Genomic DNA, 23,354 nt, shown 5'->3' with positions numbered 1-23,354 from the left:
TGCAGCCCGACGTGGTTTATGGCTTTTCTTTTCTTCGACTTCTTCATTAAATTTAACACCTTCCATCGTTTTAAAAACTTGACAGCAGGGTTTTAGTCAGCTCATTTCTAACGCCAAATGACTTCTGTTTTCCATAAATTATTAAATCATGGCTTCCAGACGAAATGCAGGTTCTTAATAGAACGTCTTTTAATTAGTTTATCAACAAGCCCTGAGAGTTGCCACCCCTTAACAACTCTTCTCAATTAAAAGCGAGAAAGGTTACAAAAGTCAATGAATAAATGTGATGATTACATGTGCCTTTAATTTAAAGCCACTTTACGTAATAATCATCTTCAGTGTATCCTGCTGTGATATTTCACTAACTAAGAGTTGTGTTTTATGTGAACATTTTATCAAAGTCACTGCTAATTGTACACGTTATAACGAAATTAGTATTAACTTTAGGATTTTAAATATGTGCAGATTTTCACAACTTTTTCACATGAACGACTAAATTCCAACCTATCTTATTTGCTAAAGGGAATGTCAGCAAAACTTCTCTATAAATAATAACTAAGAAAAATAAATAAAAAAAAATCTTAATAAAAGTGTTTGTATAGAATTGTAAGTGATGGAAATCTTCAATTGTTAAATTTAAAAGGTCAAAAAGGGTATTTCTGCATCACTCGAGTGAATTCGAATATGTAAATAGCCAAATAAGTCAAAAATCAATTATATTTTGGTAGACACAGACATTTTTAATATCTTTAGAAAACTGAGAATGTTCACACGGTTTTTAATATTTTCAACAATCAAGTTTTAAATCCAACTGAGGCGAATATTGACCTGTCCGTCTGGTCAACGCCTCTCCCGCCTTTTTAGTGTAAGCAAGCGTCAATCATTTAATACCTTAACTATATTCATATCTATAATTATACTCCATCCAGCCTACTAACGCCCTCTACTTCCTTTCCGTCTCATGATTACCGCCCTTGGGTGGGAGAGGGTGGAATCTCTAAACAACCCTAATAACAGTTTGTGAATTTCTTCTGTTATTTTAGTTAGATTAAATTATACATAGAAAGACGTGTTGAGAAATGTGATATCTAAAAAAGCCGGATGCTCACCAGTCAATGTATTTTCGGATCATTTTAATAAGTTTGAACCTTTCTTGTTAATTGTCAAACTAATCATTGTGGGACTTTGCTACTGCATTCAACATTCACGAACCTTAGATATAGGCGACGATGTGCATAAATATATTTTGGATCTTTTTTGCAAAACCGGAAGTGCCACAGTTCAATATGTGCAAGAATAGATAATCGGCTCTAGAAGTCGTATTTTTCGGTCGATTTTCTTTGAGTTTGCATTTTTGAAATCTACTGTTAAAATCTGAAAGAATAGCAGTTTCAAAATTTCAAAATTCGAAAATTTGTCGCAGACATTTTTTTTGCCAAATTTTGCATTTTTTTCATTTTTTTTTTGCTTTTTGTCTGATTAATCTGAAAAAAATTGAGCAAAGACAGTTTAAGAATGTAAACAAAATAGTACAGTCAAATTTTCAATTTCACTTCTGGTTTAAACAGGAAAACGATGTTCACTTCCGGTTGAATATCTTCCGGTGTAATTTGTATAGGATAAAAAAGACAAAGTTATGACAAAAAAACGAAGAAAAAAAAAATCCGGAACAGACGTGAAACTTTGGCCGCCATTTTGATTTTTCTGAAATGAATTGATTTTCATTCAGACATAATGGCTCGTCCGATTTAAATGATTTTGGTGTCAAATGAAAAATAAAAACATGACATTAGGAAGCCGTTTTTCGATTCTCAATTTTGCTTTTTTGCAACATCCGGTTGAATTTTTTCAAAGTTTGAAGGGTCATATCTCGTGATCTTGAACTTTGATGACCTTGACCTTCATAAGGTCAAAGGTCATTGACCTTAGCTATCAGTTAATACTTTGACATTTGACCTCCGACATGTACTTCCGGTTTTATAGCTGTCCAAAACAGCCAAATTCGCAACTTTGGACTGCTCTAGCACGTGACCTAATTCACCTACAGGGTTAATTTTTTCGGATTCTTCATGTGCTTTTCATGCTCTTTCAAGTGATTTATAACAATCGTTTTTTAAACCAAAATTGAAATTCGTGAATTTTTCAAATTTGAGTTTTTTTTTTTACAAAATTTCTGTTTCTTTGAGCTTGGTGTGTATATATCTTGTGACCTATTTTATGTAGAACATTGAAACTTGGAACACAACAAGACAATTTGAATATAAATTAACCTATGACAAAAAAGTTGAGTGGGCGTGGCACATCCGGGTTGAATTACTAATTGTTTACATTTTGGGAAAGGACATAACTCGCATAGGATACATTTGTTCAAAAAGGAACTTTGCACACAATTACCTCATTATTTTGGCCAGTTTGTGTTAATAGGTCAATTGTTTCAGCTTTATAATTCCAAAAAAGGAACGGGTTTTGAAATTTCCATATTTCTATTTTGACCTTTATTGACTCTTGTTGACCTATATCTTTTGACCTGTATGATGTAGAGGCTTTAAATTTGGAACACAACATTACATTCAGAATATCAATTAACCTATGCAAAAGAAATTGAGGTGGGCGTAGCACATCCGGGTTAAATTACTCATTATTGACAATTTTGGCAAGGGACATAACTCGCAACGTATACATTTGTTCAAAATGGAACAATTACTTCATCCGTTGAGCCACGTTGTCTTAGAAGTTCGATTGTTTCAGCTTTATAGTTCAAAAAAAGAAACAAGTTTTGAAAATTCAAAATTTTCAATTTTTGACCTTGACCTTTTTTGACCCCGATTTTTGTAGGATCAAAGGTCATTCACATTGGCTATCTATTTATACTTTTATATTTGCTGTCCTATCTCAACTTCCGGTTTTATAGCCGTATATATTTAAAAATTTTGATGACTTGTATCTCGTAACCTTGACCTTTGTTGACCGTCTCCCTTTCAATGTCAAATGTCATTGACCTTGGCTATCTTCTGATACTTTCATTTGTGAGGTCTGTCTACTTCCGTTATAACAATCTTCCAAAGAATTCATCTCAACTTTAGACTGCTCTTGCGCGTGATGTAATTATCGTAGAAGGTTGATTTTTTCAGAGTCTTTTGCATTTTGCTACATTTGCACTCTGTGCCACATGTGGCTCTAGTTTTTTTTTAAGATTATAATCTATAAGCTTATAAGATTGATATTTACAAAATCTATTGACACATAACTATTCGACTGCAATACAACTTTATTTACATCTACAGTAATATGATAGTTTAACACTGTTCCTTAACTTGATTTACAGTAACATGATTGTCTAACATTTTACTGTTCCTAAACTTGATAACAGTAACATGATTGTTTAACACTCTTCTGTTCCTTAACTTGATTTACATCTACAGTAATATGATTGTTAAACATTCTACTGTTCCTTAACTTGATTACAGTAACATGATTGTCTAACATTCTACAGTCCCTTAACTTGATTACAGTAACATGATTGTCTAACATTCTACAGTCCCTTAACTTGATTACAGTAACATGATTGTCTAACATTCTACAGTCCCCTAACTTGAATACAGTAACATGATTGTCTAACATTCTACAGTCCCTTAACTTGAATTCAGTAACATGATTGTCTAACATTCTACCTTCCCTTAACTTGAATACAGTAACATGATTGTTAAACATTCTACTACCCCTAAACTTGATTTACAGTAACATGATTGTCTAACATTCTACAGTCCCTTAACTTGATCTACACTAACACGAATGTCTAACATTGTATTGCCCCTTGAGCCTTTACTTGATCTACAGTAACATGATTCTCTAACATTTAACTGTCTCTTAACTTGATTACAGTAACATGATTGTCTAACATTATACTGTCCCTTAACTTGATCTGCAGTTACATAATTGTCTTTCCGTCTGATGTCCTACTATTTAGCTTGATTCTCGGACGAGATTTACAGATGGACCTTCTACAGATTTAGTGCTGGACACAAAAGGTCACAATTTATGCGAGTTGCTCAGATCCAATTTCGATTGTCTAGTGTTAGAGAACTTTCACAATGACAAAATACAAAATTTGGCATAAGTACAGGAAGTTGGGCCATTAATGAGTCCATCGTGACATTACCGGATATTCTAAAATATATATCCTCGAGTTCAACACGATACCAAAATTAGTACAGTAGAGGGGTAGGCTTTTGGAGGTGTACGAAGAAGAGAAAAGATCACCCCTTCGATCATACTACGTGTTGTGTTTACGAGATGTTACTCACCATCTAGTTTACAATTCCACGCAGTTAAACAACCAATAAATCACCAATGACAGAAGCATAAGGCTGTGGGGGGTCGTTTTTTTAATTAAACTAAAGTGAAATTAATCTACGATGGTGGTCATTTTTTATTGTCCTTAACAACAGGGGAGCTTACCCCTCAAAGCGAAGTTAATTTCTGGCTTGATGTTACTAATATCACTTAACATTATAACGTAAAGTTATGCAATAACATTTTCTTACATGAGAGGTAAACTAATCATTTCTAAATCAACACAACCATTAAAGCCTTTTTATATTCTTTCGTCTTTTTTACTAACAATTTCAGATTGTAGTTGTATCCATTCTTTCCTTTTCAAAATGTCCATCTATATCTTCAGCTCTGTAACATTTTGCAGCAATTCGATAATATGAAGAGGTATATACCAATACTTATTGACGCCTGGTGTTGGGATTATTTTATGTCAGTAGAAAAATTAAAATCAGTCGAATTCAGACACGAAACAGACGACCAGAGCCAGGGGTCATTTATCACGTCTAGTGTCAAAGCACATTATTACGGATTGACTTGGGCAGATGGAACGGCTATTAATTCCTGTGTAATCTTATCATTATATTATATAGTGTTAAATGATGATACTGTCTTTATCTGACTTCTATAACTCGAGGGTCAATCCGTTTACCCAATAATTAAATAGCCATTAGCAGCGTAATGTATGGTTAAGATTAACTTCGTCTACAAGTTGATGTGATCTGAAGTCATGTAAATTCGTTTCTTTTCTTTTAATTTCTCTTCGTTACTTGACATAAAAAAAAACATTTACCATTGGGGCGGTGTTTCACTTTTCCAAATGACCGAACGCCCCTGTTCATCGGACGTCATTGTTTAAAAGATAACCTCAATACCATTTCCATTAAAAAAAAGAAAGAGTGCAGAAACCTATTAAAATTTTTGTCATCTTTGCTGTATATTTCAGGTTAATTTTTGGATATGCAACATTTTTCTAAATAACTTCAAATCGAAAAATGTAAAAAATCCGAACGCAATGGATCTACATGGATAGTAAAATATAGAGACACAAAGTAAAGCTTTGGTTTATTGTCCGAGGCAGTCTACTTAATATTAGATTACAATTTCGTTTCGTTATTTTTGTTTTCGTTCCGAAAAAATAATATTAACGAAACGAAGTTGTAAACTGATTTCAATTATATTAAGTCCGAGGGTGCTGCGAATTGTTGTACCCACGTTCGCAAAGAGCAAAGTTAACATGTTGTCATGTCTTATGAGTAGAGAGTAAAAATATATTGCTATTTGCCAATCGAATTTTTGATATCTTTTACATATGTAGTCTTTGACTTTGGTCGTCTAATAATCTATTTTTTTTTATTCTTCAGTAGGGTCGTCGATTGCTCTTACCGATGGTTTTATCCATAAAAAGAAAATGCTAGTACCTACTTAGTCAGTAAATTGTATCCATTCTAAGGGAGATAACTACAGTTAAACAGTTATGTTGTTTTTAACTGGTTTTGTCTGTTGCCAGACGGGTCAAAGAAGGGATATGGTGACTGATGACGTAGTATGCTTGAAAGTTTTGCATTGATTTTGAGTCATCAGATAAGGGATTTTGTTGTAATGCGCACGTTTTAAGAGGTTTATTACACCTGATGAATATATAATGACTTCTTTACTGGGGAATTGGGGAGTACGCGGGTATGTAGGCTACTTTGTCAATGATTAAAATCCATAACAAGGGAGAAAACTTTATTTAAATAGATGGACTCACTCCACTAAAACATTTTATGCAAAATGGTTAGAAATCTTCTTTCTCTCTCCCTTTTTGGTTTTTTGCTGCTTATTTTGGGGTATTTTTAGAAATCTCGTTTCATTATCTTTAAGATTTGGTGAGATGATGTGAGACCTAAAGGCGGAAGGCTAATTCTAGAAATAGTCGTTTTGTGAAGCCCAAACTCTAGCGGATGAGTATAACAGATCTACTTTCAATTTTAGTAGCTCAAAATTTTCATGATCATCATATATTGAATTTTTTAGGAGACATTTAGGATTGGTCAGGCTCTCATTCGACATATTGGAAAGCTTACAACGAGATTTCTGGAAAAAGTTGTTGAATTTCGTGCTTTAACATGGGAGGAGATGGCAAATGAATTAGTGGAGTGAGTCCATATTTTATTTTGAATTAGTTTTGATGGTTCGTCATTGGGGATTGTGACTAAAAACTGGCGCGAAAACGGTTTGCATTGATTCTGATGAATTAGATACGTGTATGAACGAAAAGTAATCTGAGCGCAAAAGAAGAGTGAAAGCTTTTTTATAATTTTTAAAGTGACTAAGTGATTATATAGTTATTCATTACTTTTCTTTTTCTTTTCTCGTTATATTGCAATAACAAAACAAAAGCTCATAACAAAATTAAATAACACAAACACAAGACAATATTATGGAAAATAATTTATAATATTATTAAAGAAGTGTGTTTATTATATAATATTGTCTTGTGTTTGTGTTATGTACTCCTCACTTCTAAATGTCTTATATCAAAATCAAATAGGGAAACCATTTTTATACACCTGAACCAGGAAGTAAAGTTATCATAACAGTAATATTGTCTCTTGAACCAGCTAACAGTGCAGCTTGGACTAAATATTCTGCCATGGACTTGGCTAATTCCCTTCTAAAATCAGACACTGTCTGGGGTTTATGATCGGGTATATCGCAGTTGACCGGAACTGACATCATCTCGTTGTCATGGAGAATAGTATCATGGTCGTCACCACGGTGACTACCAATTTCAGTATTCAGATCTGCGGCTATTGTCAGTGTGTCCGGTTTAACGTCCGTCCACTCCATTTTGTTTTGTGCTGCTCTTGTGGAAATTGAAGGTACACTTAATGAATCTCGGCTTGTGGATGTGGCATTTGGTACTAGTGGATCTTCGTGTTTCAATAAGGATGCGATTGAGTCTGAAATCGGACTTGGTATTGGAATTTGGTTGCATGGTAAAAGCTGAAAAAATCCAAAACATAAAGTCCATGTAAGTCATAATGTCAAAATGCACATTATCAGCAATAACATCACAAAATATGAAAGATAAGTCTTTCGCTAATACCCAAACATTATATACTGATAAAACCGTCTGAACAGTCCTATTCGACTTAAACATACTTCAACTGAGACAAAAACTCCGAACGTAAGAAAGAGAAAATTATTATTATAAATAAAATTCAAAATAGATCGCTATGTTAATTATCAACTGTTAAAACTTGGCTACAATGAAATATTATAATACAATGAAGAAAAAATATTGTTAATCTAAACTATCTTTGTCAATTCCATTGCATATGTTAGGCCTATATAGTTTTACGCTATATTAAATGGAAAATAATACCTCACCCCCTCAACCCCACTAAAAAAGAGAGTTTTGTATTTATTAATGATTAGCATGTTGTTACCTTCTTCTGCAATTTTCTCAGAGGCTTAAAAATAAATAAATAAGTGGCTCTGGGTAATTTCGTAATTTGTTGTTTTTTGATATTTTATGTCTACAATGGAGACTTAAAATATCACATATCAGTGTCCATCTTACACATAAATATCGGAAAACAATAAAAATGGTATCTGCACTATTCTTCCCAGTAGCGTATTTAGGGGGGCATGTTGCTGCACGGGGCAAAAAAAGGAAAAAGAAAAAATAGCGTTAGATGCGTCTCCTACTTCCAAGATTTCCAGGGATACTCCCCTCTTCCGTCAAAGAAATCCTGGATACGTCACTGATAGTTCCTGTGAATGGCGAAAATAAAAGTTAAAGGTCAACCTTTCTGCAAAAAAATAATGCCATGTTCAGTGTAAGGACTAAAATCAATATAGTCTTACCTTCAGTAAAAGGGAGGCAACCTCCTCGTCAGAAAAAACTTCCCAGACCCCACTGGATGCCATGACCACAAACTGGGCATATTGGTCAATGGAAACACAAGTTGTATATGGTTCAACTATCACCGATTTCTTCATCTTGATATCACCATGGTTACCAAGTCCACGCGTTGTCGACAAAACACCATTAACGGGGCAGTCAGATGAAGCCATGTTGATGTTACCACCTGAATGACAATGATTATAACATATAAATAAAATGCATTTTGTGCAACATTCTGGCGATACAATCACTGCACTATACATCTACATCAAAACTAGGGAATCTAAATGAATTTGTACCTCTTCAAACTCTGAATTAAAATTTACTTTTGTAGTTGGCAAGGCCTACCTGCTTTAATAACTCGCTTTCTTTCTTTGATATTATCTGGTGAATGTTGTTTATTGAGTCTATAAGATCTATTACCCCGTATTAACAAACAGTTCACATTACCTACAAAATACAGCAAATACACGGGTTATATAATGATGATAATAAGATGGTGATAGCCATGTCTAATTCTCATCTCATAAAGATGTTTTACAACTAACTAGCCGATTGACCAACTGGATGATCATAGTTTTCTATCGCCCAATTCGTCTACAAGATTAAATTTGCTAGAAAGTAGAACATGGACGACTGGTGAGAACTTCAATTTGTCAGTCCTCAGTGGGTTGTGGGCTTCGGCCAGATACTTAGAGATGATGTCAGTTGCTGGAATTAGTTAAAAAATCTAGTCGCTTGTCATACTCAAGATCAGCATAAACTCCAGCCAGACTCATTTATGTTGTGACAATTGAAATCTAGGCATTATGTTTTCCAGCTATATATAACCTTACCAGCATTTGCCAAATGGATCAAGCCGATTTCTTTTAAAGATTGTTCTGAAGGGTTGTTTTGTTGACTATTTGTATCTGATTGTGTATTCTGTATGACAATATTCAAAGCTGAACAACCACTCCATCTGACCTTTGACCTTTCATCTTTTCCATACGATAGTAAAATGTCAAATAATCTATATGCCTTCTTGTAAGCTTCAGACATCCTTTCAGAAAATATAGTTTTAAATTTTGAGCTGCCTTTACATTTCTTAGGTGGATCGTCAGTTGCTTCACCGAAAACTTGTTGATATTTTTCCTCGCATATTTTGATGATTTGCTGAACTAGATTGACACTTTCGCCATACAAGTCCGCACTATCACCAACTTCTGCTTCTGATTGGTTGTCATCAATATTTTGTAATTCGGATGATTTCGTTTTAGGGTCAAATTTTCGCATTTCACTCAGCAATATTTTATGAAATTCAGTTGAGGCAGTCTCGGCTGCAGTATGTCCATTGTGTCCGTCGAAAATTCCCAAATAGCACTTTTCTGAGTCGTCTCCAAAACAATCCTGGTAAATCTTAGTGTCTTCCATTGAACTTTTCCACTTCCTGTTGGCACTGGATGCAATTCCGACTGCATAAACACACGAAGGGCTGCAATTCAAGGCAACTCCATTTACGCTGGTATCAATATTTTCTTCCACGTGTCTGAATGCATGGAATGTGTCCTCCAGATGAGCTTTCATATATTCATACGCTTCATCAATAACTTGTATTTGATGAGGATCGGGTGGTAAATCGCATGAAGTCGACTGCTTGATTTTTCTGATCAGCTGATTCCGTCGTTTGAATAGCTCTTCCCAAGATTCTGGCAGTGAATCGCATTTATATTTCATTATAACAAGACTAGCATGATATTTCCGATGTTCTAGAAGGGTTGAAATGTCCACAAAATATCCACACTGTTCACATTTTAACGTAATGTCTGGTTTATTTGTAAATTCTGGCAGATATGTGTTTGGTGTATCTAAAATAAAAAAGATAACAAAATTGACAACAGACAACACAATGACAAATCAAGAAAATAAACAATATCAAAAATTTCTTCAAAACGTTAAGCGTTTATGGAATATTCCAAAAACCGTCTCATTCTGTAATTTATTTTTTGCTTTATAGAAGAAATCAATGAAAATATGGTATTCACCTTTATTCATATTCAGTATCCTTTAAAGTAATCATATGTTTTAACGTAATATCTGTATACCATGTCTATGTACAAATCACTATAAGATCTATATTGACTACAAATTGATATCATATAGCCTAGTTATTGAATACCAATAGTCAAACAATAAATTTGATTTATGAATAGCTCTTAAGGGTAAATATATTTAAAGTGGTGTGAATACAAAATAATTATATAATTTAGAAGATGGATAGAGGGAAGTTTTGTACAATTGTCTCACTACTAGTTGCCTGTGGTCTGAATGTATCTCAGCTTTCCAAACCTAACATAAAAAACTACCAAGCGGGATAACTCACCTGACCTACGAATATTGATTCCTTTAAAATCTTCAGTGCCAATCTGAATGACGTACCCTGATCCTAAATCATTGTCTATAGTAGTATCCATTGTTCCAATATCATATATATTCTGTAAACTTTGACTGAGTGAACCCAGATCTAGTGAGGGGACGTCTGCGTTGGCCATGTTGCTTTTTCTTTCTCTTTTAAAGATAACCAATATTAATACACAAAATGATCTCAATCAGTTATAATATAAATGTAGTATAGGTTTGATACGGGCAGATCTTTATTTTGACCTTTTGAATATATTAGATCAAAGAAAAGCGGAGTTCAATGATAATTATTATGGGCAAATGCGAGGGGCAAATAGTCTTGAACACTTTGGCACTATTAATCAAATAAAATTTGAGAAAACCCACTTTAACCCTATTATCTTTGTTGGTAAATAAGTAACACTTTATCAAGGGAGGCCTTAAATCATAGTCAGTGACACAAACAAATAAATACAAGTGACCCTCAACAAGTGTATATTGGACTGATAAGAGATAAGAAAAGACTGGGATTTACCTGATTAACTCTTGTGAACAATATTCATACAAACATAATTAAATATCGAACACTTTCTAACATTCCTCGCTATAAACAACCTGTATACTTTATTCACCAAATCGCCATTGTACCGTTACTTAGCAATAGTAAACAATTACAGCTGTTCTATCAATCAATTTTACACCCTCAATTAGCTTTTAAACGGATACAAGTCTCGGTTTACAGTCCCTTTTGAACGTAACTATTAAATAAGGGCTGGAAAATCGAGTGTTAAACAGAACTAACAATGCATTACGTTCTATCGTTCTAACAATTCGTATTTAATAAAACGGAGACCTAAATAAAGTTATCGGGTCTAACATTTAACCCACTAAGACTACAATGTATATCCGATTGAAAACAAATTATGAGTTAATAAATGACATCAACACATGATCGAGATTTGAGGCAACAACGAGAGACCGACTATGGAAATTGCATTGGTGCTTAACATAGTATTACTTTGAAATGGTACGAACTCACAATACTCAATAGTTCTGATAAAAACAGGTTTAAAACCCATGTTCATAATATAACAATACGAAATTCATTTTAATAAGATAAAATATTTAGTTAATCTGATTAACATGCAAATCAAGAATATTCCATTCGGAGTGACCTTATCTCATTTTCATCGAATTACTCTCGAAAAGCAACGACCAGTTAAACTGAGTAAAACGAAAAGAATAGAGTACTCAATCAGACGTTATTTTCATGTTTCTTTTTATATTTCCATCACAAATCCCTTCCCCCTTTCTGATTTATTTCAGTTTTGGCAAGGTCAATCTTACACACTTAATCAAGCACATTGCTTAATAGCTTAGCTCTTTTAACGACTAGAAAATACATTTAAAACTTTTGTTTAGAAATTTATTTATCAATTTTATTTTAACAATAAAAAAATAATACAAGTGTGACATGGTATATGAGGTGACAACTGAATATAAGACAATACCTATTGGATCTCGACTATCAGTACGCGGAACCTTTCATGAACATTGTGAAGACTAGTCCATTTGTTTGTAAGCAAAAGACAATTTTTCTGGAACTCCGCTTGTTGAAGATGATGAGTAGCGTCTGGTAATTTGGCTAACTACAGCTACTATTAATAGAATAACTATTACCACTAACGAACATCTGAAATAGGAAAATATGATTTGTGACTGTCCATACTAGAAATTAGAATTCTCAAAAAGGTTGAACACCTCCACGGATATTGGTAAATATCACTCCAAATGTTCCAAATGGGTGCTCCTTGCAAGATGATCCATTGTTAAACAAACTCGTTCGATTTTTTTAAGATTATCCGTTTGATCACTTGAATAATTATCAACCTGCGAACATTGATATTGAGCACTCCCTAAATTTAAAATAGATTAGTTACTTCAAAACTACTTACTGTATAGAGAATAGTAAAATGGTGATGATCTTTATGCTGAAGATTCCAGGTTTTGGATGAGGTGTTGGTACTGTAGCTGTTACTGAACCGCCAGTCACTGGTGGTGGGGGAGTTAATGGATTAGGGCAGGCATATTTACTTTTTAATTCAAATTTCTGAAAGAAGAATTATTTTTACCAGACACCAATGTGAAACCTTATTTTTATTCGAGCTCGATTATACAATAAATACTTTGGAAAAGGCTGAACCAGGAGAGAAATTCATGCATATTTTTTCAGTATCCGTCCTATTTGTTTAGAAACAAGCGTTCCAGCTTTCTTAATTGAAATAATTTAATCTGAACCTACATAGTTGAGAATAGGATCCTCGGGGAAAGCTTCGAATATTCCATCTAGAATAGGTTCACAGGTTAGAAGAATGGTTGAAACCCTGAAATAGGTGAAATATGCAACCGTGAGCCTGTGAGGCTAAGCATTCAATTCTTTTATTTCGTAAATATTTTCATCTGACCAACCATGTCTGACTCGGACCATCCTGTATAACTATTTCAAATGCTTGAAGTCACAAAGTTTTATTGCATCTCGTTCACACTGACAGAGGTAGCGTGTGGAATCGGTCAATTCTCATTAAAAATACAAATTACCTTTGTTGGCCCAATTGATCGGTGGATCGGTAGACTAGAGCACCTGTATGGCCTTCCACCTCTTGAAATGTGACTTGTTCTGGATAACCGAGAATTTCATAAGAGTCAAGGGCAAGCAGTTTCTGACAAATCTAAAATAACAAACACGATTATAATTGATTATTTGATAGATGTATGGTGTAATACATTGTGTTAGTTTGTATAAATTCTCAATAAAACCCCAGAACATTGTGATATATTGTACTATATTGTATATGGTGAAATTAATTGGAAGTAAAAAGTTATATTGAAATATTGTAGTATAATTTATACAATCAACATGACATCAGGAATATTAAAACAACATTGTATTACATTGTGATACTGTATATAAATAATCTAGAAATCAACCAATAGAATGTCTGTAATAATGTCAGGTAAGATTAATTATGATATTTATTTGCATTTTACATCAATATATGACTTTTATATGCCATAAACTTTCAAATATGAAAATAGAATTAAGTTAAAATATTCAAGTAATATTCTATCAGTCATTCTGATTCAGGAAAATTTTTTGCGATTGACTGCTAGCAATTGGTAGCATCTTGGAGAATACAATAAACAAAGTACTAACGACCCAAACCACTGAACAAAACACCCTAAATCCAAAACAACATTTTGATGAAACATTGGTAGCAGCTTATGAACTTTTCAGAATTTTCAGAATATAATTAAATTTGACCTGATCATAACGAATAATTACTAAGTTAGACTTGGTTCAACCAGTCCCTGTAGTTAAGCCACTGTTTCTATTATTATGTCAAAAACCCATAATACTGTTCTAGGGTTCATAACACCGTTTTATAAAATCAATAAGCACTCACAGCACAGGTTAATAACTATGCAAATTGGGTAATGTATTCATACTACATATAAACAGAACAACTTGGCATTCTTTGAAGTAGGCGACTTAGTTTCAATTTAATGAACTCAGTAATAAGACTTTTTCGAGGGTGAAAAAAGTCCAAGGGTGCCTTTGATTCTGACCAGTGTTAAAACACCAAAGAAAGCTAATTATGCTGAAGGCTTCCAAACCTAAGATGAGGAAGTATTCCATTGACTATTTACAAATTCGAGTTTATTCAAGCCAATAAGATGAAACGCGTCTATTTTGCCTTCTCTGCAAGAAAACTCTCGTGAACGGTTCAATGAAGCCGGCTACATTATCAGTAAAATACACTACTCGCGAAATATTCGAGTAAACCCGCAAAATTCTTTGAAGGAGGAGAAAGGCGAATCATTGTTCTCGCAACCAAGCCAAAATTTAGATCACGGCCTTTAGGCTAGCTACCAGATCTCAAGTCTCATTGGAAAATGTATTAAGCACAACGTTGGTGAACAGCTTATCAAACAAGCATTATCCATCTGCGTCCGGGTGGGCAATGAGCAATGAGTCTGTTCGCCGCAGAAAGAATTTAAGGAGAATATTCGTTTATTGATAGTTGTGTGATAAAAAGAATCTTTCACCCTTTCTATGTCATATGAATTTTAAGAATACGCCAAGGCTCGGGAAATTTCATATGGTATTAGTATTTGTTTAAGATCCTCTATATCATACACTTTTTTCTTTTTATCTACAGGTACATACATATATTAAATTTAATAGTTGACGATAAAAGTTGTAAAAATTGCAAAACACCTACCGAAACATTGTGGCAGTTTCCCTCATTAAATGCAAAACATGGATTCCATGAATATGAATACAGATTGGTAATACGGTCAACTACATCTTTAAATCTATATTAATGAAGAAATTGAGTTTAGCGTTCTACTTTTCTACTCCTGATCGATTTATTGAAGATAAGCAACGTAATGTGAGGAGAAATATTCTACGGACTACGAAACTGGTTTTCCAAAATCTTACTCGCGAGGGGGATGAACAGTGTAGAACAACCCACTTCCAAGTAGAATATCTATGGAAATAAACATATAAAAGCGATTCAACTGTCGCTTTTGTAAATAATATCACGGTCTTTAACATTGACAAACTCGATGTGGAATTCTTATCAAAAAGTTCTGTGAATTATAAGTTAAGTTAAGGAAAACGTTTAGAAATTTTGTTTTTAATGTCTATTGCGAACTCAAAAACTTACGTAGGTTGATGGTATTTACTTCCTAGCGGAGTAAGATCAATGACTCCCTGATCAGTATGGATCACACAACCATCAGGTAAATGTTGAAATGGTTCCTTAATACAAACTGAAACGCAAATCAGAGACACAAACAGAATTAGCTTGGACACCATCTTGGTTGATGAGAAAGGGATGGAGCTTAACGATCTAGTTTCGCTTTTATCTGTATTATTTATAAAAATGTTATCAGACTCTTCACGTGATAAACATCTCGAGTCAATATAGTATGATGTTATTATATAAGGTTCATTTTATATAAATAAAATATTCCGAGCTTTGGTTATTGATTTTGGGGGTTGACGGGAAAGTTTTAGCAAATTTTATGAGCTTCTAGATATCCACCTTCATTCAGAATGAATACCAGTAGTCTGTAGTGTCTACAATTATGTAGTAAATTACCACTAATGTGTTACTGTTAGTTTTAGTAACATTTACTAATTCAGATACTTCTTTTACATAAAGGCATATATAGAGAAGCAATCTATTCTAAAGTTTTCATCAAGCCGACTATATCCCATTGATAACAAGTATTTGATTAGAAAGATCAAAATTGCCCCTATTTCACTTCTTGTCGTATTTTTTTTATACACGTCATATCTACTTTATACCCATTGTGTGTCTGAAAATAAAATACTAGCAACTCCTGGCTGCAACTCAAACCTTATTCTTTATTCTATTGTGTTGTGTGACCAAGACAAAGTCACCGAACATGAACAGGGGGCATAGATATTACAAGCAATATGTACATGTATTCTATTTAAGGTTCAAAACTTTTAAGTCACCCCTCTTTTTTGTCCCAATAATATTTCATTGACTACTTCTATTTTCTCTTATCTACTCTCTATTTTCGTGGTAATTGATTATCTCAACCTTTGTATCTTTGGTAACTTTTACCACGAAATTCGATCCTCATTTCATAACATAGATAAAAATAATTAGAGCACTAACTGTTCTATAGCACGTTTTTAAAATGAAGATTTCCCTAAAGTCCCTGATATGCCAACATTTCACAGATTTATTTAAAGGCTCTTATTGATCCAAACTCCAAACTGTAGAATAGAAAATAGCAAATAAGTTAGTAACGAATTCTTTTAGAATATTGTTCCTAATTGTCAATTCCTTGCTTCCTTCAGATAATTAAATGTTCCAACAAAGACAAGTCAAGTGACCTTCATTAATAACACTTTTGCCCCGAAATTTTGATTAAATTTTCCCTTTCTTATTATCAAAAATTAAAAAAAAAAATCTGAAAAGAATTTTGAAAGATATTTCTGGTTTTGGTTTTGTGGTTTGATAGATTGCAAATATATCTCACCGTCTAGTGTATATTTATAGTAACCAACGTATTATAAAACTGGATGCCCATCACGTGGAGAAATCAAGATAATCATTATAAATTACGATAAGTATCTTGATATTATCATACTCTACTTTTTATTTCAAGATGTTGAAATTAATATTTGCTCTGTCTCTGATAAATATTGTTCTCTGTAATAATCCGCTAATAAATCTCAAAGATGGATGTACAATAGAAACTACTGAAGGCACAATTGATCTCTCTCCGCTTGGGGAATCAGGTGTCGTTCCTAGGTAAGTGCGCTAAAATCTAAATCTTAATTGTAGTTCGTTGCTCTTTATTAATCTAGATTGTGGTCAGTAACTCAACCTGAATCTATAGATTGTCTTTGGTGTTTCAATCTGAATCTAGAATTTGGTTCTTGTTTCAATCTGAATCTAAATTGTGGTTCGTGATTCAATCTGAATCTAGAATGTGGTTCTTGTTTCAATCTGAATCTAGATTGTGGTTCGTGTTTCAATCTTGATCTATATTATGGTTCATGTTTCAATCTGATTCTAGATTATGGTTCGTGTTTCAATCTGAATCTAGATTGTGTTTCGAGTTTCATTCTGATTCTAAATTGTGGTTCGTGATTCAAATTGAATCTAGATTGTGGTTCGTGTTTCAATCTGAATCTAGAATGTGGTTCTTGTTTCAATCTGAATCTAGAATGTGGTTCGTGTTTCAATCTGAACCTAGATTGTGGTTCGTGTTTCAATTTGATTTGGGGATCAATATAATTACAGTGCATAATTATTCACCTGGCCACGTATTCTCGAAACAATCTTAGTGCTAGGATATCCTAGAATCAATGTTAGAAGATAAGGACCTAGGACACCCTAGCGCTAAGATCGTTTCGAGAATACGTGGCCAGGTGTTTATTGGTATTCGTATTTTACATATAAAATATGTATTATGTAAGTGTAATATTAATGTATTTCAGGTTTAAAGATCAGGCTGGACCCGGAATGTTGTATACGTATTCTTTTAATCCATGTACAGGTTTCTCAGAGGGCACTTGTAATGATGTTACAGTGAGTCTTTTGTTCAATTTCCTATGCATTTACAAATTAGAAAGGTGAAGGAAAACAGTGTCGCGGCTACCACGGGGACTAGTTGAACCAAATCCACGAGCCCCTTCCCCCAGAATTTTTTTTTATCTACAAACAGACATTGAATCGACTTACAGAATTCAGAAGATAATATTTTAAAGAAAATTCCAATTCCACTGGTAAAGTTTCGAATGTCATATAATGTTATGGAGAACTCCTTGATAATTACAATAAATCTGCTCCTTGCATTTTGTCTGATTTGTTTGGGCAGACATGAATTGTTCAATTAGGCATGAAGCAGACCATGCTTCGTCTTTTCGAAACACCTGATGGTACTTCTTTGCCCACTACAGTACAACCTTTAATTCAGATTTTGCCATTCTTTGCATGAGATTTTTGATTGACAGAATTATCTTGCTTGTACATAATTTTATTAACCTTAACATTGAGAAAGTTCTTGTACATCATCATATGATATGTTTTTCAGATATGCCAGACATTAATATCAACAGGACAGAATTTTAAACTAGGTTTCCCAAATATGGTACAGTATCAGCAAGTACCTGGTCATTCTGGAGCTTTGGTTTATACAGCTGTGGATCAATTGAATCAATTGAGGTAAATTTACTCCTCAAATTATAATTAACATCGTCGAACCCGAGTATCATACTCGGGACTAAAATGCTATTGGACAAAAAGAAAGGAGATTGATCTAGAGAATGCTATCCTTTCAGTTGTTGAGTGTTGTGAAATTATGTGAAAAATGATATTACATCGAGTTCATATTCATGGTTTGGTTCTTTAAAACGCATCGTAATACGTCATTTATAAAATAAAATTCGAATCCATAATTCTATTATACTATACTCTTCAATAATGAATAATACCCTTGTTTTGATTTCAATTTTCAGAACCTCAACAATTACCCTAACCTGTCAACCAAACATTGAAGGACAACTTATAATCAGGGGAGAGAATCCACAGTTACATTATGTAGGTTATGGATATATTTATTTATATCCAATAGGACATGTTTTGTTTGAAAAAATTACGATACGGAAAAAATATAATTTGTCTGAATTTCCTCTTTTATTTCAGGAACAACTCACCTTGATGGTCACCAATTCTAAATACGTACAAACAATTCTTAATTGATTAATTCGTTGTTATTTCGCTGTTTCAGACGCACAAAATACTCTCTCTTTGGCTGATACAACCTATACTGATCCATACCTCACCCGTGTAATACATTCAGTACCGGTATTTGAAAAAGCTGAAATAGATTACACCAGGGACATCTCGCTTTGACATAATGACATTCTCCTTTCAGAGTTTTGAACTAGTGAGCAAATACGCCTGTCCAATGCCTGTTCCTACAACACCACAACCTTACCCAACAGCAACATCAGTTACTGGACGACCACCACATCCACAACCCGTGCCTGGATTGTTCAGTGTCAAAACAAGCGTCATTCTCTTGTTCTCTATTCAGTGAGTATCGACTTTTCAAACTCTGCCTTAAAGGTGTCAAAACAGATACAGTAAAATTTGTTTTCATCTGATCAATAGAAAGATTTCAATTTGACAAACACAGGTATTTCGATATCCGTAACAATATTCAGTAGGCGCTGTGAAATATAACCCTTGATGTGTGAAAACTAATTTTAATCATGAGCGATGGTTTTGTGATTTTCAGGTTTACCTTAGTTATAATCATAATTCTACTATTGATAGCAGTTATTGGTCAGATTTCAAGACGAAATTCAGCTGATTCTACCTCTGAAAAATCACAATATTCTTTATAAAATATGAGCTAATTGACCACACGTGTGAACCATGTGGAACATGTGGGCTAATTGGCCTAGTCTAAAGCCAATATAAACACTGATTGTGAGCTAATGAAAAAACATTATTAAAAACTGTTGAACGATAAAACGGGTGTAGGTACTGATTTATAATTTTCCAAAAAAAGAGTCTAAGGTAAATTAAATTTTATAGACTGCAACATGCAGTTATTGTTAAAATTAAAAGAATCATATATGTGGTCCTCTTACGGTTCAATTTTTTTTTTTGATCGACGCTTATTCAGAAAATGTCGAAAATGCTCTCTCTTTAAAATAATAAAGTAACCGCTTTGACTAAATTGGTGGTGAATGGACCTAACCTGCCTTAAACCACCAGAATAAAAGCTTTGTTTCTTCAATGAACAGGACCATCTTCAGGAACTTGCTTGTTAATAGAAAAACATAGGCCTCTGCTTGCCTTTCAAGATCTCTCTAGCCGTTAGAACTGATTGCAGCTTATCAAAACATGTGTAGATCATTCTAAAACATAAACTATGAAGTTAGAGGATACCTGCCACAAAATAGTTAAAGTGATCTTTGCTCCACCATCTCTTGTCAGTCACACCATCTTGTTTGAGAGCCCTGCTTTTAAAAACCAAGCAAAGACCATATTGGGATGATCATTTGTATCAACCTATCAAGGTAGATATTTCAACTAGGAACCTGTTTCTAGAGGTGATGTCCCAACAGTCTTCTAGTTTTGACATTGGTTTGAGAGATTTCATAATGTTTACTACGACAACCCCTTATTTGGTTCAATAACTACTTATTCTGCCAAAAAAAAAAATATATAATGTTTATATAAACCTCGCATGTGTCGAAATGTCTTTGTTATTATGCAAAATGAATTACCCATCGACTGTACATAATATGTTTGTCCAACTATACAATAATGATACATAAGACAATTATATAGATATATACTTCTGGCATATTTATTACTTTAACGTTTCAATGTGGTTGAAGTATATATCCATATAATTGTCTTATTTATCTATAACTAGTGCTTCTAATATGCCATTAAAAGATTATATACAATAATGGTTACCATCTGTCAGCAATGTATATAAATGCAAAGGTATAAAATGTAAATATTGATGGTACCAATTTCTGTCAAATAACAACTCTGATTTTTGTGATTTCAATAAAGTACAAAAAAATTCCGAAATTGCAGCTGGATTTTATCAGCAAGTATTACAACTTTTTTTTATAAAAGTGGCTATATTAAAAATAGAATGTAATAAAAAAAACGCAACGAAAGTTTGTTAATATATTAATTAGCCTGAAAGAGCGTAACTCTAAAGCTGTAAAAAAAACTTGCCAGTCGAGATTACATACATCCACATACATGCTGTGTGCCTAACTGAAATACAAATTTGAATATATTAATGTCTCATCAATTTACATGTTACATGTTCGCTATGAAATCATCGACTCCATATGGTGAAATGCCAGTCTTATCGCCTCAAAATGGTTTACTTCCTAGGGAGGACACTCCACGTGATATACAAACAGTGCCTGGTCGAATCCAATACCAACACTCAACTAATGTGGACAGAATGAACAATTTGTCCCCCACAATTTCAGAAATGTTATGTTCCCCCGATCCTGTGCAGACCCAAGCTGACTTGAACCCAAGTGCAACCCCATTCCAACCTGTACCAACACAGCATGTTGAAATGCAACGCCACTCTGTGCATTTACCAATTGTGTCTAATAATTGTAGTTCTCTCCCTTGTCACACTCAGGGTCCAGCTTACACTGATATTGCTAAGCTTATGATTAAGAAAGATTTATTGTTTTCTAGGTTGGTAAAATATAATGACAAACCGGAATTTTTTAGCTCTTGGAAATCAAGTTTTTGTGATGTTATATCTGATCTTGATCTTAAGCCTTTAGAAGAGATTGATCTCTTAATAAAATGGTTAGGTCCAGAATCTTCCAAACAAGCACTAAGTTTAAAAGCTGCCAATCCTGGCAATATTAAGAAAGGTCTAATTCGCATTTGGGAACGTTTGAACGATCGATATGCATCTCCCGAACTAATAGAATCGGCCATTAAGAATAAACTTTCATCTTTCGCAACAATCACATATAAAGAGAATAAACGACTGTATGATTTATGTGATATAGTGTCAGAGATAGAATCTATTTAGGAGAACGATAGATATAGAACTTTATTTAGTTATTATGACTGTTCAACTGGAGTCTCTCCGATTGTAAGTAAACTACCAGTTGCTTATCAAGAAAAATGGTCGCGTGAAGCTGTTAAGCATAAGAAAAGGTACAACGTCGCTTACCCACCTTTTAGACATTTCGTCGAATTTTTAAGAGATCTTGCTCAGGTTAAAAACGATCCTAGTTTTCATTATGAGAGCACGACACCGCATATTAAAACCAAACCTCTAATAACTACGTTTTCGAAGAGAGATTATATGGATATCTCTACTAAAAAGACTGAGACTGTAACCGAACCAAATCGTGGCAAATCCATCTCAAAGGATCTTTGTCCCATTCATCAATCCAAATTACACTTTGAACCACTGCAGATTCTTTCGCATGAAACCATCTAATGAGAAAACGGAATTTTTGTTTCAGAAGGGTTTATGTTTTAAATGTTGTGGACCAAAGAGCCATTTGGCGAAGGACTTTACAGCTAAGGTGCAATGTGAGGTTTGCAAGAGTGCTAAACATCCAACTGCACTGCATAACTCTAAGGACGACAGCACAACTACACACTCCTAAACTGTGATCGATCACGGCGGGGAGAATTCCGTCAATTCAACAGATCAAACTAATGAACAATTAGAAAATGTGAGCTCAAAGTGTACTGATAAGTATTTACAGACATACGCTTTGATCGATGACCAGAGCAATAAATCTTTGGCCAAGACAGAATTTTTCGATCACTTTGAGGAACGAGGAGATGAGATTGAGTATGCCCTATCTTCGTGTGCTGGTCACTTCATTTCAACTGGACGACGTACCCGTGCTAAATATATGATAGAAGCCGTTGATTACAGCACCAAACTCTACTTGCCTAGGCTGATCGAATGTAATGACATTCCGAACAACAGGAATGAAATTCCAACTCCTGAAGTTTGTTCCTATTACCCTCATTTAGATAAAGTAGAACTTCCCAGTATGAACGCCAATGCAGACATTTTACTTTTAATTGGACGTGATTTACTTGAGGCTCACCATGTCTTAGATCAGTTTGTTGGACCTTCAGAAACTCCTTTTGCTCAAAAGCTACCCTTAGGATGGGTGATAATTGGATTGGAGAGGTGTGCTTAGGTGAGATCCATCTAGCTGATGCAGTGAACGTTAACGAAACCTTTGTACTCCAAAACGATCGACCGTCAATATTTGAACCTTGTGAGAATTCTTTCAAACTTAATGACAATATTTATCAATCTATAGACGATTAAGGAAACTCTGTTTTCATGAGAACACGGAACGACAACAAACTGGGACTGTCGGTGGAAGATAAACAGTTTCTGCAAATTGTTGATGATGGAATTACCAAGAACGCAGATAGAAACTGGGTCATTCCCCTGCCTTTGCGCAAAGATAGACTACCTATGCCGAGTAATAGAGAGAGTGCATTAAAGAGAGTCACTTCATTGGAATTCAGCCTGAAAAAGAATCCTGAAAAGAAAGAACAATTTCGTGAATTTATGCAGAAAATATTCGACAACCAACATGCAGAGATTGCCCCTCCTCTGAAAGATGGAG

The 23,354-nt window shown here is 34.0% G+C and overlaps 4 protein-coding genes across 4 annotated transcripts; 2 read left to right on the top strand and 2 right to left on the bottom strand.

Moving 5' to 3' along the window:
• Positions 1 to 6,871: 6,871 nt before the first annotated feature.
• Positions 6,872 to 11,209, bottom strand: LOTGIDRAFT_236983 (hypothetical protein). The gene is made up of 6 exons (XM_009068610.1): positions 11,145 to 11,209; positions 10,593 to 10,777; positions 9,067 to 10,077; positions 8,579 to 8,680; positions 8,191 to 8,414; positions 6,872 to 7,323 (listed from the first exon to the last, which is right to left on the bottom strand). The coding sequence occupies exons 2-6, from the start codon at positions 10,759 to 10,761 to the stop codon at positions 6,880 to 6,882; spliced, it is 1,950 nt and encodes a 649-aa protein (XP_009066858.1). The 5' UTR covers positions 10,762 to 10,777; positions 11,145 to 11,209; the 3' UTR covers positions 6,872 to 6,879.
• An 818-nt stretch (positions 11,210 to 12,027) lies between these two features.
• LOTGIDRAFT_236982 (hypothetical protein) lies at positions 12,028 to 15,494 on the bottom strand (the record flags this gene model as incomplete). The annotated part of the gene is made up of 6 exons (XM_009068609.1): positions 12,028 to 12,302; positions 12,565 to 12,719; positions 12,912 to 12,993; positions 13,208 to 13,338; positions 14,893 to 14,986; positions 15,343 to 15,494. The coding sequence occupies 6 exons, from the start codon at positions 15,492 to 15,494 to the stop codon at positions 12,173 to 12,175; spliced, it is 744 nt and encodes a 247-aa protein (XP_009066857.1). The 3' UTR covers positions 12,028 to 12,172.
• Positions 15,495 to 16,825: 1,331 nt separating this feature from the next.
• Positions 16,826 to 19,577, top strand: LOTGIDRAFT_169978 (hypothetical protein; the record flags this gene model as incomplete). Its single annotated transcript, XM_009068608.1, has 6 exons — positions 16,826 to 16,971; positions 17,664 to 17,754; positions 18,260 to 18,390; positions 18,684 to 18,765; positions 19,103 to 19,263; positions 19,469 to 19,577. 6 exons carry the CDS (start codon positions 16,826 to 16,828, stop codon positions 19,575 to 19,577), a joined length of 720 nt encoding a protein of 239 aa, XP_009066856.1.
• Positions 19,578 to 21,379: 1,802 nt separating this feature from the next.
• LOTGIDRAFT_68933 (hypothetical protein) lies at positions 21,380 to 21,688 on the top strand (the record flags this gene model as incomplete). The annotated part of the gene is made up of 1 exon (XM_009068557.1): positions 21,380 to 21,688. A coding segment is annotated over one exon (309 nt), but the record flags the coding sequence as incomplete, so codon positions are not given.
• Positions 21,689 to 23,354: the final 1,666 nt, after the last annotated feature.

Source organism: Lottia gigantea (assembly GCF_000327385.1).
Source record: "Lottia gigantea unplaced genomic scaffold LOTGIsca_91, whole genome shotgun sequence".
NCBI lineage: Eukaryota > Metazoa > Mollusca > Gastropoda > Lottiidae > Lottia > Lottia gigantea.
The sequence above is the reverse complement of the archived record's forward strand: the minus strand, read 5'-3'. Positions and strand labels throughout refer to the sequence as shown.

Bases quoted from the DNA above. Each gene is read 5' to 3' on its own strand.
- LOTGIDRAFT_236983 (XM_009068610.1), bottom strand. From the start codon at position 10,761: ATGGCCAACGCAGACGTCCCCTCACTAGATCTGGGTTCACTCAGTCAA. The intron at 10,078-10,592 runs GTGAGTTATCCC...TTTTTATTTTAG, and splicing joins AATCAATATTCGTAGGTCAG to ATACACCAAACACATATCTG. The intron at 8,415-8,578 runs GTAGGCCTTGCC...ATTGTCATTCAG, and splicing joins AAAGCGAGTTATTAAAGCAG to GTGGTAACATCAACATGGCT.